The 19,613-nt window shown below is 41.4% G+C and overlaps 2 protein-coding genes across 2 annotated transcripts; one reads left to right on the top strand and one right to left on the bottom strand.

The window, feature by feature from the left end:
* Positions 1-503: 503 nt before the first annotated feature.
* Positions 504-6,745, top strand: ywhag2 (3-monooxygenase/tryptophan 5-monooxygenase activation protein, gamma polypeptide 2). Its single transcript, XM_037464667.2, has 2 exons — positions 504-803; positions 3,570-6,745. Exons 1-2 carry the CDS (start codon positions 717-719, stop codon positions 4,224-4,226), a joined length of 744 nt encoding a protein of 247 aa, XP_037320564.1. The 5' UTR covers positions 504-716; the 3' UTR covers positions 4,227-6,745.
* A 7,114-nt stretch (positions 6,746-13,859) lies between these two features.
* On the bottom strand, positions 13,860-18,649 carry camkk1b (calcium/calmodulin-dependent protein kinase kinase 1, alpha b). Its single transcript, XM_062561221.1, has 14 exons — positions 18,396-18,649; positions 18,240-18,287; positions 18,078-18,131; positions 17,940-17,991; positions 17,736-17,845; positions 17,420-17,456; positions 17,307-17,328; positions 17,118-17,206; positions 16,609-16,808; positions 16,417-16,470; positions 16,257-16,330; positions 15,311-15,398; positions 15,062-15,190; positions 13,860-14,656 (listed from the first exon to the last, which is right to left on the bottom strand). Exons 1-14 carry the CDS (start codon positions 18,573-18,575, stop codon positions 14,549-14,551), a joined length of 1,245 nt encoding a protein of 414 aa, XP_062417205.1. The 5' UTR covers positions 18,576-18,649; the 3' UTR covers positions 13,860-14,548.
* Between the last annotated feature and the right edge of the window lie 964 nt (positions 18,650-19,613).

Genomic DNA, 19,613 nt, shown 5'->3' on the forward strand with positions numbered 1-19,613 from the left:
GGTGACTGCCAAAGAGTGTCATTTCTACAGGGAATAGGCTAGAACAATGACTTTGACTTTTTAAGGTTGACATTCATTAAATTTCTTTGAAAATTTTCCTAAAAGCTCCAACAAAAGAGAAGACAAGACAAGTTAGCCAAATTCCTTGGAGCTACTGTTATGCAACTGATATTTAAACGCATGCACAACCTGATTAATGACTGTTTTGATGTTCTTCTTGTCCTCTTTAAAACCACTGTCTGCCTATTGATTAAGTGGGGCTTTTTGACCCCTGAAGCAGCCAAAGTGCGGCGCAGGCGCTGAGTCACACCATAAACCCCCCTCCCATCCCATAATCTATTAGTTCCCAGGAGGCCTTTAGCTCCGGCGCAGAGCCACAAAGGACTTCATTTCCCACAAGGCCTTCGGCCCAGCTGCTCCCATCCGTCGCTGCGCGCCTATGGTTTCCAAGTAAGGAGTGTTACATCATTGGCACGGACACCAACCTTCCCGAGTGATGACGCAGCCGAGGGAGGGAGGGAACGAGGGAGGGAACGAGGAGAGGGAGAGAGGAGAGGGTGTCCCGTCTGCGCGCAGCACAGACAGACAGCAGGGAACAGCTGCAGCATTCGGCTCGCGAAGGATTTCACTGCATTGCGATTTAAAATATCATTCATTTCACCCCCAAAACATTTAAGTGCAGCAGCTCGACTAAGCAACTACACGTCATTTGAAAAATGGTTGATCGCGAGCAGCTGGTGCAGAAAGCCAGGCTGGCCGAACAGGCTGAGAGATATGATGATATGGCAGCTTCTATGAAATCGGTAAGTTCATTGAAAAAAAGAAGATAATAACATGATGACATGCATGAGAACTCCGTACTTTGCTTAAAGGCGCGTCCCACAATATCGTGTAGACCGTACATGTAGTTGTTGGACTGCTTGCTTGATATTTCATCTTCACAATCAAGGAAAGGGGGGGGGGGGGGGTAATTTCTGTATTTGCCGTGTCATTAATTAATTTACAGCTCTGCGCTTTTTCTGTTGAGTTGAGTCCAAATGGTCGGCTCCTTGGGCGGTGCCTTTCTGTTGGCCGTGCTTCATTTCATTCAAAGGAATATTACATTGAAATGCACACAGCTTCATCTCCCGGTTAATAAGAAGCTCAAATCATATGAAGGCTCTGCTCTATTACATTAGCTGCCTTTCCTCCGTTTTTCACCCCTCCCTCAATAATGCCCAATTTACAAAAGCTTCTGCCACTGGGAACCGTGTGAGGTTGCTCCGAAAAAGCCTATCAACGGCTGCTGCCTCCTCCTCCTCCTCCTCCACCTCCTCTTCCTCCTCCTCCTCTTCTTCTTCTTCCTCTCTTTGTAACACTAATCAAAATGATAAGCGTGATCAAAATCTTCTCAATTTTCATGGTAGTATCGCATAGAGAGATTTTTAAAGCACGATTGCAATGTATGAATCCTCCAAAAGGAGCCCTTAAACTGCTCTGTACTCTAAACTAACGTAGGAGGCAGCAGAACCTCTCTAGAATATTCTTTGTCATATTGCAGTGAGTCAATATAATCAGGATTGTGGGCTTTGTTTTTACCTAACTTCATTCCTCGTTCATGTGGATTGTCTCTCTCTCTCTCTGTGTGTCAGATTCCAAGCAACAATTTTGAATTGATTTTGGGTTAAGGACCCTAATGAAGTGTAATAATTTGAATGCTAAGAGAATTACCGGGATCTTTTTCACCTCTTAATAGCTGTAACTGAGGCACACAGCCTTTTTTTTTCTATTCAAATCCCGGCACCCTTAAAGAAACTATATGTAAAATGAAATCCCCATGTGTTCAATAAAATGCTGTGTAACACCAGCTCATACTGGAACAAATGGCATCATGAGAGTCTTCGCCAGGGGCCTGTGTGAGCTCACACACAGATTAAAATCGTTATGCGTGCTTTGATGTAGGAACATTTTGTCTGATGTTCCTCAGGAGGGATAGAGTGAGCCCCTGTGGATTGTCATCAGTGGGGTTTCTGGTTTCTGGAGTGTGTGTGTGTGTGTGCGCAGGGAGGGATTCCTTTCCCTTTAAAAGATCTGCCGTGTCAGTGTGGTCCAAACTAGGCCTTTCAGCAGGGCCGTGTACTCTGACTCTAATCAAAGGGAACCCCTTGCCATTACAGTTAGAAATGACATAATACATTCTCATCCTTTCTGTGGAGATTTTAAGATGTAGTTTTCATATTTACGCTTGGCTTAGGATTTTAGTAGGTTTAATCAGCGACATTTTAAAATGTCTTTTTTGATCCAACCTTTCGAAAACCAACACATACCTAAATTAAATGATCAAATCAGTAGATTATTGTTTTAATTTCTGTTAGTAATGAATTAATCCACTAATTCTTACAGCTTGTCAACGCTTTGATGCTCTCAGCTATTCTTTGGATATTTGACAGTACATTTTTCATGTTTGTTGTTTGCATGCGTACAGTGGGTGTACAGTAGGACTTTCCATCTCTGTAGCTTGAGCCCTGCTCTTCATGAGTCTGTGACGTCAGGGATCCTGCGCCATCGTTGTGCAGCTCAGCAGAAAATGTTAAAAAGGAGACATTTTTCAGATAAAAGCAGAAAAAAAACACTTTTGGAAAGCGAAAGTTACATCCCTTGTGCATTTATTGATGTGAAAGAAGCCAACGCAAGGGTACTTTTCCAATTAATTAAACCCTGAATTGGTGGCCTTTTCTAAGCAACATAGTCTCTTTTGACAACAACCCAACTATGAAACTGATCCTTCAACATCTAAAATTAACATCTCAGAACTCAGAGTGATGTCACAGCTTGGTGTTTGACAGGTAAAAAGGTCAGTTTGAGCCAGAGAGAAGGTCACTGGGACATGTGAACTGCCAGTGTACTGATGGTTTTCACTGACAGTGCAGCTGGCCCGGAGTGCTTGTGGGAACATTTTAGCCATCTCCAGGCCTCCTTTCCTTCCCCAACCCCTGACTGCTGCCAACTATCTTGAATATTGTTAGCTTGCGTAGCTTTCCATGTGGCAGCTGGAGCTACTGGTGCACTAACTGAATCAATAGTCATGGAGACTATATGGCTTGAACGTGACATGTCTAATATTTTTCTTTTTTTCTTTTTGCTGTGGTCCATAGTGTGAAAACACAAACTTTTGATAATAAGGATTGCAACTAACATTCTGTGGTTCATCTATTTGATCACTGGATTTATAGATTGGTTGGTCAAACTCTAATTTGTAATATCAACAATTTTAATCTAATAAAAGAAATAAAAATCCACTTGACTTTGCAGGGGTTAACGTGTTAATCCACAAACCAAAGACACACCATCACAATGTTACATTTTACAATTCTTCCAACAAATATTCCAAAACAAAAAGATATATGGAACAAAAAACAGAAATTACTCCCTTTTAAGTAAAAGGAACAATAAAACGATTGCTGGCTCTAGAAAAGACACTTTCTCTTGGATTATACGTCTTCATGTTCTTTTTGTATTTGTAAATGGAGTCTGGTGCAGTCAAGACGAATACTCAGGTGATGAAACGGTCCCTTGTCTCCCTCTTCCAGGTAACAGAGCTGAACGAGGCGCTGTCCAACGAGGAGAGGAACCTCTTGTCCGTGGCCTACAAGAACGTGGTCGGTGCCCGTCGCTCGTCCTGGAGGGTGATCTCCAGCATTGAGCAGAAGACCTCGGCCGACGGCAACGAGAAGAAGATTGAGATGGTGAGGGCCTACAGGGAGAAGATTGAGAAGGAGCTGGAGGCCGTGTGCCAGGATGTGCTTAACCTTCTGGACAACTTCCTGATCAAGAACTGCAGCGAGACGCAGCACGAGAGCAAGGTCTTCTACCTGAAGATGAAGGGCGACTACTACCGGTACCTGGCCGAGGTGGCCACGGGCGAGAAGAAGGCCACCGTGGTGGAGTCCTCGGAAAAGGCCTACAACGAGGCCCACGAGATAAGCAAGGAGCACATGCAGCCCACCCACCCCATCCGCCTGGGCTTGGCCCTCAACTACTCCGTGTTTTACTACGAGATCCAGAACGCCCCGGAGCAGGCCTGTCATCTGGCCAAGACCGCCTTCGACGACGCCATCGCCGAGCTCGACACCCTCAACGAGGACTCCTACAAAGACTCCACTCTCATCATGCAGCTGCTGCGAGACAACTTGACACTGTGGACAAGTGACCAGCAGGATGACGAGGGAGGGGAGGGCGCCAATTAAAGAGAAACCACACTTTGAAAAAAATATATTTATGAAGGGCGGGTGGACTTTGGCAGCCACTTCTGCCCACGATACTAACGCAGCAGCAGTTCTTTATTTTTCCATGTGTTAAAAGAAAAGAATCAAAAGAGAGGTGGGAGTGGAGGTTAAATCTTAGTTTAAATATATATATAGAAATATATATATACAGTTGAAAGGGGCCTCCTTCTTCTTGATTTTCTCTTTGACATTTGCCGAAACCACTGATATGTCAGTCAATCAGCCTGAAGTGGTTTGTCGTTGGATTGAAATGGCAGCCTCACACTGGCACAGGAACTGATCTCGTTCCGTCAAGATAAGCTGCATAGATAGGCTTTTGCGTGATAGGGATGCATTTGATTCACTTGAGAGAGAACATGCTTGAATGGGAATGCCTCACAAAACTAGTTTGCATTGGTTCCAGTAGTACGTCTTTCTACGAGAAAGGGGCCCGAAGGCCCTCAGCCTGAAGCTAAGCCCAAACCGACGGGAAAAGAGAAGGTTGTAATTGGATTAATTCCCCAAACATTTGAAAGGATACATTTGGCAGGATTGAAATTTGAGGACTTAACAGTAAACATCGATTCCCCTTCTTAAAGTTCAGATTGGGTCGTAATGTCACTTGAACCGTAGATTATTTTGGAGGTGAAGATTACGAAAGGCAGAGACTTAACAGAATAAAAACAAAAATAAAAAAAAATAAAAAAATAAAAATAAAAGCAGCTTTAGCGTTTGTGGTTTACTTCTGTGTTTGTTTTATTAAATGCACTTGCCTACTATACTGTTTCTTCAGTGTAAGATGATGACAACAATAATATCGAGTATTCAATATTGTGCATGCTGGTGATGTATTTATATACAGTAGCTTGACTTTATTAACTTATACTGTGGATGTTAAGTATTCATTTGATTGAGAAAAACAAGCTTTGTCTGATGTTGATTTCTGATCTCTAATTTATTTCATTTTTTATTTTCATTTGCTTTACCAAAATGGTGATCGTAAAAATGGACCTGTAATGAGTGTTGCTATAGTCACATGCAATATGTGTATTTCATTTGTTACTGAAAGAAAAGAAAAAAAATATAAAAACTCACCAGTGATCACTTAATCTTACCAGCTGGTGTTTGTCACATTGAAGTCTGATTATGACATACTTTGTTCCTTGAACAATATTCAAGTACTTTTTGTCTTGCTACCCAGTTTTAATGGTGACGTTTTCAGGCTCAATGTTTCTGTTGTGAATTCACAAACATGGACCATATTTTATTTCCGACAGTATACATTTTTTTTATACGTTTTAGCTGTTCCTGAGTGACAAAATATCTTGAATGTGAGTCATTATGTAGCAGTTGCACAAGAACCGAAATAATAGCTATGATAATAAAAAATAATATGACTAAATTATACATACACCATTTTTTGGTGGTCTAGTGTATTGTCCTAAGTACAGTATGTGCTTTTCTTTTTGTGCCTGTATCACTAGTCAATATGCCTCATTTGCAAGTCAACCTTTACAAAAAAGGATGTATCTGCCAGTACTTTAAGTTCCTGCATGCATGTTTGTATTTTCCTCACTTTGATATGTGTTGGATGGTACCGCTCTCTGTACAGCACATAGATATGAATATTCAACACCAATGCACAAATGGAGTCACTGGGAAAGCATAGGCAGTCCAGTAATATTGGTTTTACAGATTAGCTAATGTGATAATTAACTTTAGACTTAGACACTAGGGAGCTGCTCAAGGTCACAGGAAGCTGCTGAATGCATTTATCTTCATAATGCTGCTACTGCTATAGATTATTACATTAATATATTCATACAGATGGCAGTTTTCCTTTTTATCCTAATAGATGGCAGTTTTTTGGGACTTATCACAGATGTGATGGCTTAAGAGAGAAAACCAAAAGCCTTAAGGTCAGTCACACAACCTTGTTCACGTATGCCAATTATGTCACCCTCATGAGTCAGCCTCCATGAGCTCACACTGTCACAGCTGCTTTGATTTATTTTTAACATATTGCTGGTCTTGAAGGCTCGCCATACAAATAGCATGAAATCCTGATGCCAATCTGCACAACTGCTCACACAGTTTATAAATATTACAACGGATTTTAATCCGTTTCATGTTTAGCGAGTTTAAAAAAAAAGAGTGGATCGGCAATTTTCTCTCATTATCTTTGTTTGAATATTTGTGAAATAACAGCCATTGTAAAAAAAATACATGCATTATGCTGATTTTATACAACTATTTATAATTAGTTGTATTTATTGTTTTTATTATGGTGGATGTTGATCCATGTTTCTGCTGTGACATTAAAACAATTACAAGAAGTGAGGTGAAAAGGAGAAAATTGTGAATTAATTTAACGAGAAGCTGACCTGCTGGATATTTGCAGAGGGGGGAGGGCGCTGGGGGGCGACAGGAATGCAAACTGTATGCTCTGAGGAATTTTTGGTTGCCATCTGTTGCCCATTAAAGTTATTTGTTTAACGGTGCTACTCTATATTTTTATTCATATTATAACACAAACATTTCATGTATCATTAAAAGATTTCCAACATTTTGGTGGAATTCTACCACCTAGGCAATGATTCAGGAGGTTGTGTGGGCAGGTGTGTGTGTGTGTGTGTGTGTGTGTGTGTGGGTGTGTGTGTGTGTGTGTGTGTTGTGTGCGAGCATCCATAGCTGAATGCACAAGCATACACACACCTGCTGTGTGTTGAGTTTCTGTGGGTGAACTTGAGAGATGAAGTATGAATAAGCTCCACTGCAGATGCACTGCCAGCTCACTTAACAACTACACTATAGCTTAAATGAGTTTATTTTAAGCCTACCTCGCTAACTAAACTAGGGCATTAATGAAATACGGAAAATTACAGCAGGTTTAATGATCGCAGTAGAAGGGCACAGCAATGAAAATAAAAGCCTATAATTCACCACTAACAAAACAACAAGGAAGAATTTGATCCTGTATTCTTTTAAGGCTACATTTAAGTCATATCCTTACATGTTTTCCTTATGTCGAGTCCATCCCAGTACCTGTGCATGAACAGGAAGTCACACTGATCGATAACCTGAAGTGGCAAGCTGCTGGATTGGATTGCTCACCCTCCGACTGCAGCCCCGTGCTGCAGCTTGCTGCACTCAACCTTTCATGAGATTAAATTCTCATTTTTTGCAAGGTCCTTCTCAACAGCCAATCACTGGAAGGCTCCCTCTTTGCAGCCACCAATCCACTTGCTGTTGCTAAGGCTATAATAAGTATCCCACGATTAGCCGGCTCCTTGCTGCACTGCACAGATACCTATTGCATCTCGCAGAAAAATGAAAGCTCAAAGCAGACATGTCATTAGGACTTAGCACCAACAAGCCGATTTCAGTTCACTTTAGGAAGATTGGTGTCTTCATCGTTGGTAAATGTTGGTCACATTATACATCTGATTTTACATAGGGCTGGGCCCCACGGAGGGACATGTGATTGAATCTCTAGCAGCTACAGATTCAATTTGGGATGTTTTAAAACTAACCTTTACCAATTAAAAAACTATCAGCAGTTTATTTTAATGTAATGAAATCCTTGGAGAAGTTGATTTTTTATTATAGGATAGCCATGTTCCACTTAAATAACCAATAACCACTCTGTCTGATCACTTTCATCACACAGAAGTTTATTCCCCTTACGGGAGACAGGAGCAATAACAGATCATTGAGTCTTAATTATGTCCCAGAAAGGCAAAAGTCTTCTAAATTACTGGAACAAATTTCCCACGAGGTTCAGTGGACGATGATGCCACTTTCTGCAATGTCTCATTGAAAAAGGGACAGACGATTTGAAATAACATTTATTCTTCGGGAATTTTAATAAGCTCATTTGTTTGAAGAGAGATAGTTGGCTAGTAGGTTGATCTGTTCAACGTTTTCGGTAAGGTGGAGGATAGCCTCTAACAAATAACTAGGTTATTTTAAAACTTATTTCTACAGTTTAAAAAACAAGATATCGCATATTAGAGGTGCATAAAGGCAGATTTTGTTACTTTTGCACAGCTAGCTGTTCCTTTTCAGATCGTAATGCTAAGCTCAGCTAAATAGTTGCTCACGGCAGCCTCATTTCATGAATATGACTGATCCTCTAGTCTAGGTCGACACATTTGAACGTTTGGAACAGCCTTCGTTTGTTTATTGTTGTTTTTTTACATCGTGATGTATTTTAAACTAAAATATCTTAGATTGGATGAATTGCAATGAAAGTTTGTACAGACATGTGTGGTCCCACATAAGCAAATCAGAATTCTCCTAATTACTAAATATTGGTATGCTTACTGGCTAAACTGGGATGGTCACCATTGTAAACATTATACCTTCATGTCAGCATTGTCTCATCCCCAACCCCCTTTTAACATCACATTACCTTTTTTTTCACGTCCTTTCTTTGCTTACTCAGAAGACATGAGTTCATCGATTTTCCCCAAAAGCTTATCACGAGGTCTGATCTTTATTGTTGCAGTCTATTGATTTATTTTGTTTACCACACTAAAGTGCAGCTTTACTTGCTGTCTGCCAATTCCTGCAGTGGAAGGCATTTAACCTCATGTGGTTCGGGCTTTCACATCCGCTGTTGAGCCATTACCCATCTACCAAACCACAGGGCCGTCATGGCTAGCTGTGTTGGCTCCAGGGCCAAACTGTAAAAGTCTGTGGACTCCACTCAGTAAATAAAGGCTCGCGGCCTGGAGGTGAAACATTGCAGCTTGTGATCAATCAAGTGATTGGAAATGATGCTTTGGCTTGACAGTGAATTCAGCCACTATTCATGAGACTCAACACAAGATCACATTTCAGAGCAGCAAAATGTACTGACACGTCAAAGTATGAAAAGGTAACTATCTGACTATATGTGATCTATGCCTCCAAGATGCAAAGAAGATAATAGCTGGCTCCAGAAATATCCACCCATTAGAAGGGGGGAGGAGAGACAGTGGAGAAAGAGGGGACCGACGCAGACGCAGAGAACAGAGACAGATCTATAAATAGGCGTCCCCGCAGCGAGTGAGTAGACAGTGTGTAGACCAGAGACATCAATGTGACAGCCCATCCACTATGGAGACTTTCTGCCTCTCTATGGTTGGTGAGAGTTTGTGTCTTCCGTTAAGACTCTGATTCATCAAATTTTCCTCCGGCAGAACAAACACAGGACATGATGAAATCACAAAGATAACACGAATCACCAGCTTCTGTTATCTCAAAGTTCACTACGCCCAGCTATTAGTAATATTTAAGTTATAAGTAATGATAAGACAAAGACGGCTGCTGCCGACTCTTACGAGCACAAAGACAGATGCTGTATGCCTGACTGCTTCAAAATAAATAATTCACGCTAACATTTAGGCTTTGTATTATTCATCAAAAAGTGCCACAATATTCTGCTGAAGGTTTTAAGAGACTATTTTAAGAGAGCACTTGTCCCAAAACATTACAGGATACAACAGGCAATGGAAAAGTTTCATCACAGGAGCTTAGCCCCGCCCCTTCCCTCCCCTAAATAAACCCTCCCTATCTGGGTGCAACATACATCGTGGTCATTTTAGATGATCAAATCAGCTAATAATACTGGTGGTGATTATTCATAACTACAGAGGCTTGTGTGATGAACAGAAGTTTGTAAAAGGTGAGTCTAAAATTAAGTCCCCACCCCGACGATTATATCATCCTGCATGTTCTCTCAAGTCCTCACGTTGCATAATGATCACAGTCCCTCAGAGTGTTCTGACACAAAAGTATGATAAAAATTGATTATTTAAGACGCATTTGATGTTTTACACATCCTGGGATTCACAAAGATGATGTCCTTTATTGTGGAAAACTATTGTAGAAAAATTATATAGCTAAAGCTTAAGAAATGTCATAAATTTTCTCTAAAATAATTTTTCAGAGAATCCTTTTTCTCCCACAATATTTCTTTACAACATGAATTCCCTGCCAACTGAAAAGCAAGCTCTTCATTTTCACTGGGAAAGATAACGTGTATACGTCTTTATTGTCCGTGGGCTTATGCTGAATGAGCACTTATGCTGCTTTTGGGAGACCCGGAGTTCTCCAGGGTACCGTGACATGTCGAAGGATCCTCCACAGAGAGCTCAGACTCAGAGGACCTGACCGATCTGTTTGACCTCCTCTGACGAAGCGCTGACCAGGGGAGGCGTCGTCAGCGAGCAGGGCGGACTCGCACAGTGAAACAGTTAACGCCTGACGGGCTAAATTTAGCTGCACCTGTTCAAGAAAAGGATTTTCTTTTTTCCTTTTTCACTTCCTTCTCCAGCTTTTCTCAGGTATCTGCTCGTAGTCATGAACCCGACAACCAAATGTCATCACTTTTCTGGCCGTTTTTGATGCAAATCTTTTGGAAATCTTAACTTCAAAGGCCATAAAGAGGCTCCCAATGTTTTAATTAATTGTTTATGAATCAAATACACTCAAATACTTACTGGGAATTCATCTGTTACGGCTGATCTGATATAAACATGAGCATGATGCTCGCAATTCATTATAAATCATCAATCATCTTTCAGCGTGTCCTTACACCTTGTAATCTAAGCGGTCATGCCTTGTTGTACAATCAGCTCCCAAGGTGCCGACTGGTTGACAAATTACACCTTCCAGTCTGCCTCATGTCTGAGCTGGTGACTCATTATGTATGTGAGCACAGGGGATCCCCCTGAACAGTGCAGGCAAGACGAAGAAGAGGAAGGAGAAGAAGAAAAAAACAGAAAAAGCTTCCTCCACTGTGCAGCCTTGAGGGGATGTACAGCTCAGTAGACAGTGGGGCCAGTGGGGTCGGTGGTGGTGGGTAACATGCAGTGAGCGAGGGAGAAAAGGGGGGAGGGTTATGTGGAGCTGTGGGGGCGAACAGTGGTGAGGTCACAGAAATACAGAGTTAGCAGTGAGAGCCAAGGGTCAGTTTTAAGAAGCTGAGGATAAGCTCGGAATGTGGAAACTGAGGGGAGACCAGATGCTAAAAGTTTCAGAGTTTCCCCTGACCTCCATGAAAAAATGTCACTGCAGTTAAAGCCCAACATATAAAGATTGTAATGTACAATAGAACATAACATTGCAGTACTACTCAGGGATTGAGCTCAGGAGAAAAAGCAGTCATACAGTGGAGTTACTACTCTGTATGAGCGCAGTATTGTGCTGTTGCATGGCAACGGTTTCCACAGAAATCTTTGCTTTGGTCGTCACATGACTACAGCGGCAGAAAAATGGGCTGACTGCAGGAATACAAATGATCTCATGAACCATCTTGCAGAGGCTATCCACTGGATGTGGGATGCTGTTAGTGGATGTGGGATATTTTTTGTGAAGGAACACCTGCTCTGCTACTACAGCTTCCATGCAACATAATACCAGTGAGATAATTCATGTTCACACTAGCAAACACCTTTCCTCTTCATACTTATGTGACATTAGTCACTAGTCATTCGATGAAAATATGTTAGAGAGACAATGAAATGGTTTTATCCTGCATTACGATAAATGGTTTCATGCAGAGAGGGAGACGATATATAATGTATAAAAGCACTTGTGTTGGTAGTATTGGTCGTCACACCTAACTCTCAGCAACAATTAATTTCCCAAAATGTAGAGCTATTTGTTTTAAAGTGTCACCATTGCACATACATTTTGGTATTTAGAGTGCCGGCGTACCCACAGACTGTCAAATGGTACAACCCAGTCTATTGCTGGTCACTTAGCTAGACTATATACCATATATATAAATATATATATGCATTTTTAATATATAATATAATGAGCATGATAACAAGCCCCTTCGATTTAATCCAGTCTGCTGCACTTGAAAGTAGATTCAACTTTCTGTGGCCATTCTGTTACCAGTTGAACTATTTTCCCTCAGTAGTTTAATCCCTCTTATTTTTTCAACTTTATTTTCCTGTAGATTTTTTCCAATTGTGTTTTTATCTTTAGTTGCAGTAACACAGTACCCTTCTGCCATTTTGTTTTCTTTATTTGTACATCTAGTGGTTATCAACACTGTTCAGCAATAGTGGCCACTGTGTCTTTACCTCAATGTTCTGTCCCAAACCACAGAAAATGTTCCTCCTACTTCACACACCTCACCTTCAGGCCTCCTCTACAATAGTAGTTTTCTTCAATAAAACCTGTCTCTCAAAAACCAGCAACGCTGCCATGGCGACCGTTAGTGGCCCTCAGGGATTTTACATTTTGCAGCATCATACCTCTCACTCATCTTTGAAGAAAGCATCTATTTTCGAAGCACATTAAAGGGAGAGAAGAAGGAAGTGATCCAGTATGCAGTTGGATGAAATGCTGTATCAATGGACAATGGCATATATATTTTTAAGGTTTTTAGATTGTATTGCCATTTCATATTATATTTCTGTAGTTACGTTTCAAATAGATTAGTGGTTATAAAGGGTGTGTCATTTCTAGAGGAAATTTTGATTTTGTTGTTGCAAATAGGTTAATGAGAACAGCGTTCATGGAGCTGGACGGCTTCCAGTGTCTTCATCACTCCAGCAATGTGCTCTTAACTCGTTCAAACCTGGGCCTCTTGGTTTGTTGTAGTATTCTTTACTAGTTAAACCAGCCTGCCCTCTACTGGTCTTCAGGATGACAAACATGTGATAGTGATTTAACTGTTCTTTTTTTAAAAGGGCCTTCAAAGTGAAACTATGCTCGGGTTTGTATGAGAATGTGTTTTAGAGATGTGGCCCTTTCTGTTCTTTGATTGATTCTTTAAATGTTTGTCTGTGCATTCATAATTGAACTAATATGAAGAAATTTCTAAATGTAATTATGACTTTAAAAGGCCGCAGAGACATAAAATGCAGAACGACTTTGCTGAATGTGGAACCAACACATGTAAAAAATACAAAACCAAAAGAAAACAGTCCACTTGTTCACTTGTTCACTTGTTCACCCTAATCCAAAAATGCCCTTTTCTCATCATCATTCACAATCATCACAACATTTGAAAGAAAATGCATCAAATCACATCCATGAGCAACATCACAAATGCCATCAGTAAACAAACAAAAGTGAGAAAAAAGCCTTAATGTATCTATTTTGAATATATCCAACAATTATAAGTTTTATGCACAAAATTGACGGACGTATTTACACAGCAAACATTGTGAGATTAGGAAAAATTGATACAAAATAACTAATCTTCTGAAGTGTTTTTTTTTTAATCTTTTGACTCTGTAAATGAATCATCTTCATACAGGTCCTCCAACTCCTCTCTGCTTCCGTCTTTGCTGATTTTCCTGTGGGGCAACACATGTTCACTCAAGTGTCTAAGTAGGATTGCAGAGGATAAGGAGAAGTATATCACTAGGCTAAAAATGCCTTAAAATACTTGTCCTCCACAGATTAGCTCATCACTCGTGTGTCCGGTTATTTCAGGTACAGCTCGTTGATGAGCTCGTCTCCCTCAAATACTCTTAAAAGTTGAACAAACAAGTGATGAGCTTTGCCATATGTGAGGAGTTTAAGCTCAACCTTTATCAAATTTACCTCAAGGAAGGATGAATGTGAGTCGAAGACCCCAATAAGCCCCAAGGGCCCCTGCAGGAAGGAGATGTAATGTAAGGTCAGAATTCATTCAAACACAGACCTATTGTGACCGGATTGTAGCCGTAAAAAAAAAGCGTAATCAGATATTTTGGAAAATAAAGGTATTCCTTTTTTGAACGTGAGTTATGGGAGAAGATTGATTCCACTCGTATCTAAACAGCACACGTTAGGTTAGAGTGGTGTAGCTTGGCATATTGACTTAAAACTAGAGTAAAGTTCAACCACACTGTTTTTTTACCCTTTTTTATTTGTATAAAATAATTAACATTTGGAGCTGCATATCTTGCTGCTTTTGAACAAAGCCAGCTGCCCTGTTTGTACACAGGTTTCACCGCTTACATCTCACATGATCTCCACAGATTTCACATGTGTGGGACACTGCGGTGCTGCAGTCCTGCTGGTGGAGGGGGCGGAGCCTGGTTAACTGTGGAGGAGGATGCAGTTGCTGCTCCCCATCTCCTCACGTGGAGGTGTAATTAACCGTGCCTGCCCAGATGGGAAGGTTGATCTTACATTTTTTTTAGTTTCTGCATGGAAGAGACAGGCTTCACGTATAAAAGATGTAGCTGGTGGATCTATTTTTATCCAAGCATCTGCTGTTTTGTTTTGTCAAAGGCCTAATCCCGGCAAACACAGAGCTGGCGGTTTGGCAGTGGGAGCCGGGCAGGATTTGCAGAGTAGGCCACTTACGTAAGGAGACCTCCAGGGGCAGACATGGACCTCTCCGCCCGTCTGCCCAGACACTCAAAGGGATTACCGAAAGACCGCTTCCTCAGCATGGACTTCACCAGAATCTGCAGTGGGGAGAGCAGCAGTTACAACACGGAGCATTTTCATGTGACCTGTTCTGTCAAAACATGAGCGTCCTGCGAACTTCGTCGTCTGGGGGGATTACACTTCCGTCTTTAATACTATAATCCCATCCCTTATCATTAGATCATCTCCCTGCCACCTATAGCTTACTGGGCAACTAAATGTCCTGTGTCTGCTCATTTGTGCTACGTGTGCCTATTGAGATATGAGTTTTGTAGAAGTAAATGGTTTTTATATAAGTGAAGATCATCTTCAGGCTTGTAGTTAGGATTCCTTTATGAAATTAAATGAAATATACATTTGAATTGAAATACTCAAACCAGCAGCCAGCGTTTACCATTGAAGCAGTTAAACAGGGCTAAGAGAGGGAGCGATGAGCGACTTACCACAGCGGAAAGGCTTGGGATGAGTGTGACGCTGTTCTGCACCTCCTCCTCAGTGACCTCCACCGCCGTGCAGTGCTCCTCCTCCAGAGGAAGAGGGTTGGAGCCGTTCTCTGTCACCCACGCATGGAGCTGTAACAACACAACAGCATCATTAGGAATGAAGCAACACAAATTCATCATGAACGTGATGGTCTCTTATTTAATATTAGTCAATGGGGTTATTTTTCCTTTTAGCCTTACTCGCCTCACCTTAATCTCAGGAATGTTGATTCTTGTTTCAGGATTTTTGTCCAGCATCCTCTCAATGAGCTCTTTCAATTCCTCACTTATTAATGGTCTGTGGAAAAATAAATTGTTTTACAGATAAAAGTTTTTGACACCATAGCACCTCACCAGCTCAGGGCTTTAACCATTATGAAAGAGGAGACGACGTTGGATAAACCTGTAAAATAGAAAAAGAGTGTAAACAGAGTGACGCAGAGGGACTGCTGGCTGAGACGGGTGCAGGAAGGACCTTTGGAAGGTGGATCCGGTGCCAATGATTATAGGATAGGATGAGTAAGTTAATTGAGAGCTTCCTGAAACAGTTAGGGAAGCCAGGTACAGAAACACTACAATCGCCACACCATCCCTTATTCCTTCTGAGCTGTGACTAAGAAGACAAAAAAATGCAGAGGAGTTTTCGACTTAATCTTCTCTTCTTGTCAAACACAGGTGTCGCATGTGATATTCAGCATTACATGGAAATCATGTCAAGAGTTGAGCCGATATGATTTCCAACCGGGGCTTAGACAAGTCAAAAAGTCAACCGTGAAAATCCACTGTGTCCGATTGAAGTGGGAACAATGAAGAAACCAGCATCAACAGCCGTGACATTTTGTTAATCGAAACAAATTGTTTTTGAGAAGAAAAAAAATGTTTCAGTGGCTACATCAGCATTGGAAAAGGAATACAAAAATATGAAGTAAGACCATACAAACTGCCTGTGTGTTTGCTGAAAATACCTCTCTTCCACTAACAGCTAGCTATTTTAATCTCATGTTACTGCCCTTGCTGCCTCACTGGGTCAAATTCCTTGTATGTCTAACATATTTGGGCAATGATTCCTGGGTCATTACTACAACATGGTGTTATTATGTTGTTTACACGACTTTCCTGTGACGTAATAAGTAAGCTATTAGAATGTTTTTCTTACGTCTCTGGAAACTCCACCGATTTGTTCTTGATCTTGTTGTGCAGAGAGAGGATGTATGTGTCATAAAAAGGACACTGGAACAGGCAAAACAAAGCAACATGATTAAAAAAAACGGTGAGAACCAAATGTCACATATATTTATATGCTTGAGCTTTCTTACCTTTCCAAAGACAAAACAGTAAAGTGTGACTCCCATCGCCCATATGTCTAATGCCTGGGGAACAAACAACAACCATCAAGGCTGTGACATAACTGAAAAGCTCTCAGTAATTGTTGCTCACACAATTCATACGTGACGAAATGCATCTCAAAGCAACATGACTGGCCGGTTGCCTTCGCCGTTTTTTCTCACCTTCCCGCTGAACCTCTGTCCGTGTTCGCTCATCATCTCGGGGGCCATGAAGGCCGGCGTCCCCGCCGTGCTGGACAGCAGAGCGTCCGTCCCCTCAAACTCGTTGCTCACACCAAAGTCCGCAATCTTGACGTGACCATCGTCCCCGAGCAGCAGGTTGGAGGGTTTGATGTCCCTGTGGATGATCTTGTGGTAGTGCACTGGACAAAAAAAAAACACTATGTCTTTTTGTATTCTTTTCAAATTCTGATTTTAGCAGCTTATGTAACTCTATTGAGGACAGTTTATTCAAGTTTGGGGAACAATACGTTTGCTGCTTGTTTAAGGCACCGAACATTTTTCAACATTTTTAGATGACTCATTGTTACATGACTTAAGATGACTCATTTGTGACTCAAGGCAGGCAGCCTGAAATTACATACCTAGATAATTGAACATTTTAAGTGAAAGATAGGTAGGCTAAGGTTGCAGGATGTTTTGACTGTAATTAAACCAATCTGCAAACTTACAGTATTCTATTCCCAGGACGATGTCTCTGAAGTAAAAGCGAGCCTGCTCCTCTGAGAAAGGCTCGTCTGTAGGAACCTCCATCACCTGGCTGAACAACACCACAGGTACAGAGAAGGCTACAAGGCTAACTGTATATTATATTTTATGGACTCGGGTAAATGCACAAACAGAATTGCACAAAAACATACCCCTTCTTCATCAAATCGAAGGCTTGAGGACAAATAGTCAGACTTTAATTTTATTGTGAATGTAGCTAAATTAAATAAGTGTTGAAAAGATTAATAGATAGATAGGTCCCTACCCATATGAAGTCCATCTTCATCAGGGTCATCAAGCACCTGCAGGACATTTGAAGTTCAGTGGCCTCATATTCTACCCAGTTTTACACATATTTTTTTGAAAGTTAAAGTTTTAAAGTTCCTACACAATTATTTTGGATGATTAGAGCTTTTGGTCATCTTAAAAATCCCCTAAAAGGGTGTGCTTGGTTTATTTATCAACAGTTCTTCAATGGGAACCTATAAATCTTTTTTACATTTTTATCCAGATACCAAGTTAAATGCGCTGTAATAATGCAGGATGTGAGCAGCAGGTGAGGACGAAGTCTTCTGACTGACCTCCACCAGTTTAACTACGTTAGGATGGTCCAGTTTCTTCAGGATGGCAATCTCCTTGTACACTTTCTCCAGAGGAAACACAGTGTTGGATCCTTGAGGAGGCATGCGGCCTGAAACGACACACCGAGATGTATCTCCAACAAGATGAATGGATCGGGAAAACTTGTGAGACATTTGTAGACAGAGATGAAGGTTTTCACTCACGCAAAAATCCACACTGCTTCATCAGCCTCTTCTTTGAAACCACTTTCATCGCCTTAAAGAAATTAGTTGAAGCAAACAAAGCTGATGAAGAACTGGCAAGTAAACGGATTAATACAAAACTCATAAGCTTCTACTCACATAGTACTGCTCAGAATCTTCATTATACGCCAACTTTACCACTCCATATGAGCCCTAAGATGTAGGAATAAGAAAAGTAAACAGCTTTATGAATCTGTACTCGCCACTTCTGTTCCACGTTGCTCATTGTGTGTGTGACAACGGGTTACACTGTTCATTCACCTTTCCAATCTCTCTCTTCAATTTATACTGGTTGAGCTGGACACAATTCTGCAGAGATGTAAGAAAATGAATCCAACAGCAAAACATATCTTGAATAAAATGGTGAATAAAGTAAAATATACAGTGCATCATTTCCGTTGGTTCAAGTCTCCTCACATCAACATCTGTGATGGACACGCGCTTGGTCTCGATGGTGGGCTGCCTGGCTATGCGGTTCCCTTTCTCCTGCAGTGACATCTTCCTGCCCGAGAGCCTGCTGGTCCTCGCAGCACCAGTTGGGGCCACGTTCATGGCCGCCACCGAGTCGGCCAGCTCGCCGTGGAGCTCCGCGTCCATCTCTGTCCTGCAGGCGGTGGCGGTGCTCGTGGTGGCTGGTCCTCGCTCACTCACGGCTTGACGTCCCAGCGCTGGCGAGGTGAAATCACTGGATGAGGCATCACTGCACTGTGAGAGGCAGACAAACACCAGCCAATGTCGGTTTGCCAGAATGTTTAAACTCGGTGGACCAAGCTGAAGGGCTTCTGGCATACTCCGAATCTTTACTCCAAAAGGCTTGATTTTCAGACATCACAGCTTGCAGATGCACTGACGTTTAGCGGCCCAGGTTCCCATATCTCTAGAGATCCAGTATCTCTCTTAAGCCGTCTTTAAACTCTTTTATCTATTCGTACTCAAGTAGTGTCACTTTAGTTAACGTCTTTCGGGCAGAATACAACAATTTTGGAAATTAAATAAATCTGGGGCAGTAAGGATATGCACAAGTGATTGTGCCAGAACCGCTCCTCATCAAAGCTTAAAAAAAGCCTGATTTTGCAGCATTCATTCTTAACACCTGCCTCAAAGAAAGTGGTCAAAAGGCATGAAAAGTAGTGTAGTGTTTTTTAGTAGATGGGCTAAAACAAGCAAATTGCAAATAGCCTGTTAACATTTCATAAGAACTAAAACTTTCTCTGGACCCCTGCACAGGTGTTTTAATTAGGCTACTCTTTCACTCATCACACAAATCGAGTGAAGAACAGAGTGTACACACACACACACACACACACACACACACACACACAGGTACACTAACACGGGTTTAATCAGGGATCATAAGTGGAGACACCTAAATAGGGTCTGTGACCTTACACCCATGAGTTAGAATGACAAACTAAGTATGTGATAATCTCGTCTTCTGGGCTGTAATTAAAACCATTGACAAAGGCTCTGTGAGCCAGTACCAACAAAATCAAGGCCCTGAACTGTTTTCAGGACCGTTGTTGACTTTTCTAATAAACAACTTTATTTCCTGCTAAACCCAATAAAAAGATCTGCTGTAAAATGTATTTTGGCTGCATGAATTACACTGACCTTACTTTACTATCATTACTATTT

The sequence above is a fragment of the Pungitius pungitius genome, chromosome 3 (assembly GCF_949316345.1).
Source record: "Pungitius pungitius chromosome 3, fPunPun2.1, whole genome shotgun sequence".
Lineage (NCBI taxonomy): Eukaryota > Metazoa > Chordata > Actinopteri > Perciformes > Gasterosteidae > Pungitius > Pungitius pungitius.

Coding starts and splice junctions, on each gene's coding strand:
- ywhag2 (XM_037464667.2), top strand. CDS start 717: ATGGTTGATCGCGAGCAGCTGGTGCAGAAAGCCAGGCTGGCCGAACAG. Junction 804..3,569: donor TGGCAGCTTCTATGAAATCG/GTAAGTTCATTG, acceptor TCCCTCTTCCAG/GTAACAGAGCTGAACGAGGC.
- camkk1b (XM_062561221.1), bottom strand. CDS start 18,575: ATGGACGCGGAGCTCCACGGCGAGCTGGCCGACTCGGTGGCGGCCATG. Junction 17,992..18,077: donor AAGATTCTGAGCAGTACTAT/GTGAGTAGAAGC, acceptor AATTTCTTTAAG/GCGATGAAAGTGGTTTCAAA. Junction 16,471..16,608: donor GACAGAGGTTCAGCGGGAAG/GTGAGAAAAAAC, acceptor TTTGTTCCCCAG/GCATTAGACATATGGGCGAT.